We start from the raw sequence: 10041 nt of genomic DNA, 5'->3' as shown, positions 1-10041 counted from the left end.
GGGTCAGGACATGCTTTTCTCAGGATAGGTTGTCTTAATTTAGTGTGAGAAATACCTGTGTCAAGTAAAGAGATAGATGCCAAAAAAAAAAAAAAAAAGAAAGAAAAAAGAAAAAAATCTGCTGTTATAAAAATGAAGAGAGAAACTGTATACTTAAAGATGTACTTGATTCATTTTTTTGTTAGCAAACTTTTATTATAATAAAGGATACATGCCTTGTAGAAAAGTCTCTTTCTTTATATGAAGAAGCATAGTGTTCTTAATAACACCAAGTAAGAAGTGATTTATTGAACTTATTCGTTAACTCTGATCTGCTTCTATTTGGGGAAACAAATAACAGCCTTATATTTAAAAAAGGAAACCCTACAGATTTCCCATGAATGAAGAAGCTGTGAAAAGTTCATAATAGTTGCAGAGAGCATGCCAAAAAAATAAAATATTTAATTCCTAAACTTTAAAATATTTATCCACTGTAATAAGAGCAATACAATATTTAGTCTGACTTGGAACTGCTTATGCAAACCTCGTAGGGATGGAATGAAATGTACACTGTTTTTGTGTTGCATTATAATGGAAAACATAGAAGCAAGGCAGAAAATGGGTGTTTGCATTAAAGATGACTCGGTAGTGTGAGCATTAAGTGTTGCAGTAGCAGCAAGTTCTACATGTTACATTAGCAAGGAAGGATGGCTTCCCTCACAGCTTCTGTCTGCTGCTATCCACTGCTGCAGTCAACAAATGAGCAATTACCTATCAGTTACTAGATGGTTTTAATAGTCTAGGCAACGTCTACACAATCAGATAGGATAGTTAACATATAGAATGGATATCTGTGGGCCTCCTAGAAAAACAAGTATTTTATTCTTTTTTTTTTTTTTCCACGTCTAGAGCAGGATTTTTTTTCTTTTCTTTTTCTTAGTTTTTTCTTTTTTTCTTTTTTTTCTTTTTTTGAGATGGAGTCTTGCTCTGTTGCCAGGCTGGAGTGCAGTAGTGTGATCTTAGCTCACTGCAACCTCCGCCTCCCGGGTTGAAGCGATTCTCCTGCCTCAGCCTCCCGAGTAGCTGGGACTATAGGCACGTGCCACCATGCCCAGCTAATTTTTATATTTTTAGTAGAGACGGGGTTTCACCATGTTGGCCGGGATGGTCTCGATCTCCTGACCTTGTGATCCACCTGCTTTGGCCTCCCAAAGTGCTGGGATTACAGGTGTGAGCCACCACGCCCGGCCAGCAGGCTGGTTTTTAAATGTCTCTAGACTTATTTGTTACAAGTTGATGCTATTAGTAACTTGAAGTATGTGAGCTTTAACTAGGAATTTAGTGATTGTCTTTTATGAAAAAGAAGAAGAAGCTAGCAGCATTCCAGACACAACATCTAGAAAGAATGTGATGCAAATATGGCACCCATCTATATAGATGATGATGATGATGTAAGTTTTATATCATAGCAATTTATATTCATTTGAATTTTTAATGGATAGTTCTATATCCATTAAATATTTAGCTGACTTCTGTTTTAATCTTCTAGTAATATGGAAAAATTTAACCTACCAACACGTTTTCTCCTACATCAATAAACCTTTTATTTACCATAAATATATAGCTGTATTTAGCCAAGGGAAAAAGTAGTTGTTTAAAGGCGTTTCCTCCCTTTTGGCTACAGACTAGTACAGAAAGAATAGCACTTTTCTATGAAATTGATAATGTATTAAGGAAATTTGGGAATGACTGGTACCGTATTATAGCTTCTAAACAACCAAGCTGCCATTTTTTCATGATAGTTAATGCTTAAATAGCATACACTTGCGTCTGGTGACAATTGGTGTGATGGTAATACTTTATGAGTCAATATTTAATCAGCGGAAACTATAACAATTGATGAGAAATATATAACATTGGTACATTACAGGGTGCAGCAACTCTCTTAGACAAGAGCATTGTATTTTTGTTATCTTTTTGGGGGGCTAAGAGCTGCATGTGGTCATCATTGATTTTATAAATGTCTTAATACTACTTCTGCAGTTTCAAGTCGAAAATTGAACATTTTAGGAATTCACATGTTGTTAGTGATAATAAGATCAGTCATTCTGTTCTCTCCACACAAATATTTTCAAGTGAGATTTGAAGCACTGTGCATTTTACTTACATGCTAAATTCTGACATGAAGCATGATGGCCCTATTTCAGAGAAAGATGGACACATGATTAATATGAAAATTAGGGAGATGCAAGTACCTGAACTAATAAGGTAGTCCTTATTCAGGCTGGACTACCTTCAGTAATTTCACCATTTTTCATGTGTCAGCTCTGATGTGGGTTACTAGGAATAAGCAGCTTCGTGGAAAGCATTTCTTTCTACTTGGGGAATTTAAGGGCATCCAAGTACATACATATTTGAAAAAACTGTTCATACAAATGAAGCCAGCCTTTTTGTCTAGTTACTAAATCAAGATAAAATTTTGGTATGAATACGGGACTTGAAAACCTGTCAAGAAAAATTCATGGTGATAATATAGGAGGAACATTGCTGTCTTCTCCCTAAGATAAAAAGACTTGTTTTAGGGAAGCATTATTGTTCCGAAAAATACATATTCCTATTTTTTGGTGAAATTAAGTAAATGGTTAATAAAAGATCTGAGAACCCAAAAGAAAATATCTTTACAAAATAGTAGATACATTTTTTATTAATTAAAATGACTGTTGGACTGAATATTCTTTGTTTTCTGATTGATTCTTTATTTTAAAAAGTTACCTTCCTGGGATCTGTATTAATTAAATTGGTAAGTAGTGTTTCAGATAAGGGCGGTGATCTTATGTTGCAGATATCATAGTGTTGTATTTTATTATTAACATCTCTGCAATGTAGTTATTTTTCTTTTATCAAATAAAATATTTTAAATGTAAGGAACTTATACCAAAATTTCAGTTGTCTTTGAAGATAAAATTAGTCAAATCCTTATTTTGGATTTGTCATATAAGGACATTTGACTGTTTCTGAAAACTGTCACTAAATAACAAAAAGGGCTTATTATTTGAAATTGCATTCAGAGCAGTATAAATATAGACAGTTGCACAGAAAGAAGGATGGCTAGAATAAAAAATTATATTGGCCTACCAACAGAAAAAATTGAGGAGAGATGAAAAAAGCCTATTTCACTGTTTGAGACGAATGCTGTTTCTAAGTTGTTCCATCCTCTTTACTCCAATGTTATATTCAATAAATTGGACCCATTTATTCCTTTCAACAGCCCAAACCATACTTGTTATAATTTTATTATAATGGAAGCCACCAAGGGTGGGAAAGATTTTAATGAATGATGCTTGCTGTGGTTGATTAAAATTGACTTAATCTTCAGTGTTGACAAAATATTGGAGTATCAACTGCTTGCACAACTTGACAGTTTTAATTTTCTACTTCTGTTTTATAAAGGTGGACTATGCACCCTCATTAATGGCTCGGCTTATACTGGAGAGGTTTCTACAGGAACATGAGGAAACTGCACGTGAGTTACCCTTTTTTCCTAATGGTACTCTTTTACTCCCTTCCCCAATTTAAGAATAATTTACACAGCATTTCAAGTCACTTAATGAGAGCCAGATTCCAAAACAGCTATCATGAACAGTTAATGACAATTAAATGCAATATATAAGACCACCCACAACTTAAATACTCTTCAGAATAATGCTTTCTTCTTTGTCTAAATTCCACATTCACCTCTCCATTGATCTAAATAGACAATGTGTATCAAACTAAAAAATTGATTCATCCTTCGTATATAGAATAAGATACATCATTTGAAAAACCATTGTCAGGAACTGGCCCTAAAAGAAACATTCATCCTTTTTATTTTAATTCAGCAAGACTGGAGAAATACTACTTCCAAATGCAAAGGTGAATTCCACTGGTCTTCATACAAGAAAATAAAAAAGAAAAAAAGAAAAGAATAGAGCTACAGGAGGAGGTTCAAGCCTAAATTAATTTGCCACTGAAAAAATACATTTTGTTATTTTCTCTGTGTCAACTGCATGATTAAAACCGGCTGTTAAGTGAGCTCTGGGGATGTGCTCGTAAAAGATTTATGAGTAATATTCAATGTGATATTCAAAGTGAGTCATGAATATCAGGATAATTGCTCTCAGTGCTGGCTCTTTTACTAGGCAGGAGTTTGTCAACTGCCCCATAAATATTTGCCTAGTCTCATGTAAAAAAGACAATTTCATCTTCTGCATTTTTATTACCTAGTGTAATGTTTACCTTTGGAGCTTAGCTGTGGTAGAATAGGTAAAAAGCTTTGGAATATGCTTTATGCATATCATCTTCCCTCTTTGAAAGTAGAAGATAATACCTACTAAAATATCATTCAGTAGTACATGTTGGATTTTTATTTTTTTATATTTTGTCAGGGATTTTTTCCCGTTTGATTTTCTTTGAATCTGCAGTTATCAGTGACTGGTGGCCCAGTTACCTTGTGAAGGTTTCATTTGAATGAATTAAGTACTTCCCCTAAAAATTCAATATCATTTCAATAGATGTAGCCTCTAAAGTAACCTGCAGTGATGCTTCATGAGCAAATCACATGATGTCAGAATGGTATGGTTTCGATTTAATCAAGAAAGAGATTAAAGTGGATGTGTGTTATTTTCAACTTCGCCGCAGCACCGCCATTTGTCAAAGTCAACCTTCTGATTGCTTTGGACCTACTGCTATCCAGGTCTTGTCAAAATAGTAGTCAGCATAGTCTGAAGCAGGTAGACTGGCCTATATAGAGCAGTATCAAACACAGTAAAACAGAATTCACTGACTTGTGAATTATGAAGTTAATAGGTTGATCATAAATTTTGTAGCCGTTAATTTATCTTTATAAGACTGGCACATCTTCAGTACATTTTTCTTTTTATTTTGTACCATTTTATACAGCAGAGTTAAATAGTACTGAATATAATTTTGATGTGTACTGTATATCAGAATCCTATAATTCCAATGCTAGGATTAAATGTCTTGCATGAATACACTGGAGAAGGACATGAGCATATTTAGAAACATATCAAGGAAAGGGTATTTCAAGAATGTGGCTTCTTGGAAAGGAGGCAAATGTAAATATTGTATGCTTGAATTACACTATGATTATGTATAATCAAATAACAGTATTTTGAAGCTTTTTCTTTTATAATTGGTTGGGTTAATGGTTGTTTTACTGTGAGTTGTTGCAGAGTCAGGTTTTGTGTTTTTTTTTTTCCCCTGAGTAAAATCATGACAGATATTTGATGTTATTTTTAATCATCATACTAAGCTACTGTGAAGGCACCTTTTTAACTCCATATTTGCCAGTAGGCTGACTGCCAGTCAGAAACACTGTATTAAAATATATCTCTGGACAGAAATTCATAAAAAATCTTTTATGATTATATGACAAACCGTAATTGAGGGTTTATCATTTCAAAAAGTGACAGAAAATGTTAAAATTAGTGCCAGGTTATAGAAGTCAGTTCATCTGCTGATGGTGCTAGGCTATCTTCCTTTCTTTTCTTTGTCTTTTTCATTCTCTCTTTTTCCTTCCTTTGCTTTTCTTTCTTTCTTTTTTCTTAAAGAGCTTTAAGTTACTGTGGCTTATATTCTGACACTTTCTTCCCCTTCAGAGCATCGGCCTGGCTGGCCTTTGGCAATGAAATTCAATGCACATGGCTCCGCAGTCAAATCATCAAATTTCCCTGTGCGTATATTAGAGTTTTGTAATGTGTTTCCATGATGAAACAATGCGGGGATAATTGTCTTTGGTAGCAATTAGCTAACAGGTTTGTTCAGTGCTATTGGCAGAGGCATCCATCACCCCCTTCCCTGACCACACTTTTTGTCTAGTGTGGACTATGGAGATCAATAGAATTCTATATAGGGGAAATCACCTCAGCTTTAATGAGCTGCAAGTCTCAGTCTTGGCTTGTATTTTTAATTTTTTCCTCTTAAAACTAGAAATCAGGCAAAAAAATCCTATTCTTTTGGGAGTGGATTGTACTGTGTATTTACTATTACTTTCAGTAGATCAATGCTCAGTTTTAAATTGTTTTTACTTCTGTAAAAAGGTATAGCTAATAGCATGGGATATATAAGCCATGTAATTTTGGTAACATATACTTTAGGAATATCCACTTTAAGGAGTACTGTTGGGTTTCTCACGGGATAATTTTTAGGGTATGATATGTACATTCTGTCTAGTGTCTCAGTAGTTAAAAAGAAACCCGATGTGATGACAAACAATTTCGTTGTACACATTTTGTTACTGCCCCGATTTTAAAATGTTCTATAGCCTTTTAGACTACTTTTGTGTTGGACTGTTGCTTAGCCTCACAACCAAACTGGTGTACTGATAGGAGAGAGATTTTGAGTTGAGCTCTACAGGGACTGAGTATAAGTGCCTTGGCCATCATCCTATGATTATTACTACATAAAGCTCATCCTAGAACCCAGATTCCAAGTCTTACCTATTCAGCGGAATTATTTTTCTTCTTCCCAAATTAGACAGTATGAGGTCGTTTATCCATGTTGTGCCATTTTCTCCTCCTCATGAAATCTGAATGGAATCTGACGTTAGGCTGTTCTGGGAGAGAATAGTTAGCATCTCTGGTTTTCTGTAGCCTTGGAATCACCAGGGAGGTGGGTGGAGCATAGGAGGCCAGCGTACAGGTGACTTGTGAGTGGAGTGGTAGCAAAGGGTGTGAAGTAGATGGCAGTGCTGGTGCTCACACTCAAGGCTTCCAGCTCCTCGTCAACAACTCTTTTTATTGCATTACACTGAATGAAGTAGCAGTTAGAATCATTGTTGGGGAAATGCTTTTAGACTAGCATTGCAGGTTTTCCTGTCACATCACGGACCTGGGCAAAAGCAGGCGATAAAGAGCTCTTGACTCATCATGCCATCAATCCAAGTGATTGAACCTTACCCCACTCAGTAGCCTTTCTTCCTAGCAGAGGATATTACCAACAGCGTTATGATTAATAATGAGTAATAGGGAGACTCTGTTTGGACCTTTTTTTTTTTTTTTTTAAAGTGAGTCATTATATTTTTAACAAATCCTTTAAGTATTGAAGTATCAACATACATATTTTTCTGTTTTACACCATGTTTTCTAATTGCACTGAGAATATAATTGGAAAGTGATGACCAGTTACAGACTGAGTTGCTGAAGGAAGCCTAAATTGTAATCCCATATTTTATAATCTACCCCTAGGATCACCTTTCCATCTTAACTTTTAGAAGAATGCTAGTGATTTTACCTGGTTTTTGTTATTGTTCAGTGCTCCCTGAGTTTAGCACAGGTCCTGCTCCCTATTAACTTTCAAATGTTAAATGTGTGAGTGATGATGAGTAAATAAGTTTCACACTAATAATGGTGACTTTCTACTAGGAGTAGTATAGAAAAACTCTATTAATGAAAACTCTAAGTATAGAAAACTGTTAATGAAAATTTTCTGAGTAGACATGGTAATGGAAATATCCTTAAACAGGATAAAATTGTCTAAGTAAATGTTCAGTCCTTTTATGAAAATCAATCCTCTGTAACTTATAAGGTGAACACTATTATTAACAGGGAGGTTGACATTATAATAAAATGGTAAATTGACCATGTTTGCTGCTCCTGAGTCTGAATATAAGGCAGATTAAAATTTCTGAAGAACCACTAAGAAAATACCTCAATCCTCATTATAAACTGATGGTTTTGCTTATGTCCTGGAGATTTTATACAGCTTGCCTTTGCTTTCTTTTATATAGCTGTGTAATCTTTCTGGCTTTCGGATAGACCGAAGTTAATAGACACCATTTGAAACTGAGCCATATAGTTGAATGTAATTTGCCATAAAGATGAATGTTCTGTAGAGTTCCTCTTTATTTTTTTCAAAGGGATGTGCTTTTCAACATAATGTGTATAATCCCTGCCTCCACACACACACCAGAATGGGATTATGATTTCCCTGATGGGATTACTAAGGTTTGTTCTTACTTTTTGAATGAGCTTAATTTTAGTTTTCAAACAAACTGGTTTATACCTTTTTGCCAGTATGCTAGGCCATCAGAAGACAGTACAATCATCTTCAAAACCTGGGTTTAATAGAAGGAAGTGTGAGAAAGCATCCAGTAGGTGTTTAGATCTGATTAGACTTTGAGTGGTCCCTTTCTAACAATATAAGGATAATAATTCCTTTGGAATTCATGTTCTTCGTTCCCCTGCAGATTGTCAAGAGCTATTTGAATCCTAACTATATTCCAGGCACTATGTTAGGTGCTACAGTGGATGGAAGAAAGGGTAAAACTCATCAAAGAACTCATAGTTTAGTGGCATGTGTCATGTGTGTACCTAACACAAATCGAGTATCCCTTATTTGAAATGCCTGGGACCAGAAGTGTTTCAGATTTTAGAATTTTTTTTTTTTTTTTTGGATTTGAAATATTTTCATTATACTTACTCGATGAGCATCCAAAATCCAAAATGCTCCAATGAGCGTTTCCTTTGAAATGCTCAAAACGTTTATGGAGCATTTCAGATTTCGAGATTTTCGGATTTGGGATACCCAACTTATGATTCTGTCTATGCCTTTAGAGGTAAAAACATCTCTTCTTTGAAAGGAGTCAAAGAAGAGATGTGTTCTAGTTTGTAGAATTAGAGGAAGCTTTATGGATTGAGGCTTCAAGAGAAGACAATTTAAGACAGAACTCTAAGAACAAAGGAAAGTTTGTATGTACAATCTTAGTGGGAATTAAAGTTGGACAAATTCACTTGGGGTTATATGATAGAAGATACTGAAATCCAGACCTAGGTATTTATATTTAAAGGAACTGGGAATGGGGAGCCACTGTTGGTTCTGAATAGCAGAGTAACATGATGAAGGCTTTTGTTTAGTTTTTTATGACAGTGCTTTTCAACAAGACAGATATGGAAGATATCTGATATGGTGTGGCTGTGTCCCCACCAAATCTCATCTTGAATTGTAGTTCCCCATAATCCCCCACGTGTTGTGGAAGGGACCCGGTGGGAGGTAATTGAATCATGGGGGCGGTTACCCCCATGCTGCTCTTCTTGTAATAGTGAGTGAGTTCTCACAAGATCGGATGGTTTTATATGGGCTCTTCCCTCTTTGCTTGGCACTTCTTCTTCCTGCCACCATGTGAAGAAGGATGTGTTTGCTTCCCCTTCCACCGTCATTGTGCTGAACTGTGAGATAACCAGGATTTGTATAATTCCTAGCACTTTCCTGTAACTCCACCACCTCTCTTCCACTCAAGAAAGCAAATTAGAATACAACTGAAGGAGAGGAATATTATGGAAATAACTAAATCAACTCTCGTTTATTTAAAAGTACTTTTAAATGGATTTGGTACTAGTTATAAATAACGTGCAGCTTACTTTGTAATAGATCATGACACAGAACTATGTGTTGTTGACCTCAGTTAAGAACCAAGATTGAAGATGATCCAGCAACACTGTAAAATTTATTGAAGTAAGGAAATTCTGAGTGTAGTGAGAAAGACCAACTAATAAGTTATTGCATTATCTTTAGCAAACTTTTGGTCTGAACTATGGTTTACAGTGAAAATAATAAAGGTAATAAAATCTATAGACATGGCAATTTACTGGATACTGGTAGTGAGGAAGTAAAAGGAACCCAGGATGCATCTGAGATTTAAAAGTTGGGTAGCTCATGCTAAGAGGAATAAAAGTTGCTTTGAATGAGAGAAGGAAAAAAATTGAATTCAGTTCAGGCTATGAAATTCAGGTTCCAGACCACAGTTTATAGAAGAGTTTTATAAGTGTGGAAATGTAGCTTCTTTCTCAGAGCCCCATATTTAGATTTGTGAATCATGTATTAAACGGAATGGTTTTTCCAAGCAATTTCAAATAGGAGGAAGCACTCCGCATTCTACATGTGAACCCTCATTTGATTATTTATTCAAGTGTTTATTTATTTTTTTTTTTTGAGACTGAGTCTTGCTCTGTCGCCCGGGCTGGAGTGCAGTGGCCGGATCTCAGCTCACTGCAAGCTCCGCCTCCC

The 10041-nt window shown here is 35.4% G+C and overlaps 1 protein-coding gene across 4 annotated transcripts in view; it reads left to right on the top strand.

The window, feature by feature from the left end:
* LOC105504994 (chromosome unknown open reading frame, human C15orf41) overlaps positions 1-10041 on the top strand; it is a 231480-nt gene that overhangs the window by 73638 nt on the left and 147801 nt on the right. For all 4 annotated transcript variants that reach the window (XM_011932667.1, XM_011932669.1, XM_011932668.1 and 1 more), the window contains one exon: positions 3430-3502. In XM_011932667.1, coding sequence (XP_011788057.1) covers positions 3430-3502 — 73 coding nt within the window. The remainder of the gene's footprint in view (positions 1-3429; positions 3503-10041) is intronic.

The sequence above is a fragment of the Colobus angolensis genome, unplaced genomic scaffold (assembly GCF_000951035.1).
Source record: "Colobus angolensis palliatus isolate OR3802 unplaced genomic scaffold, Cang.pa_1.0 Scaffold97, whole genome shotgun sequence".
Classification (NCBI taxonomy): Eukaryota; Metazoa; Chordata; class Mammalia; order Primates; family Cercopithecidae; genus Colobus; species Colobus angolensis.
Note: the sequence above shows the minus strand (reverse complement) of the source record. Positions and strands in the feature narration are given on the sequence as shown.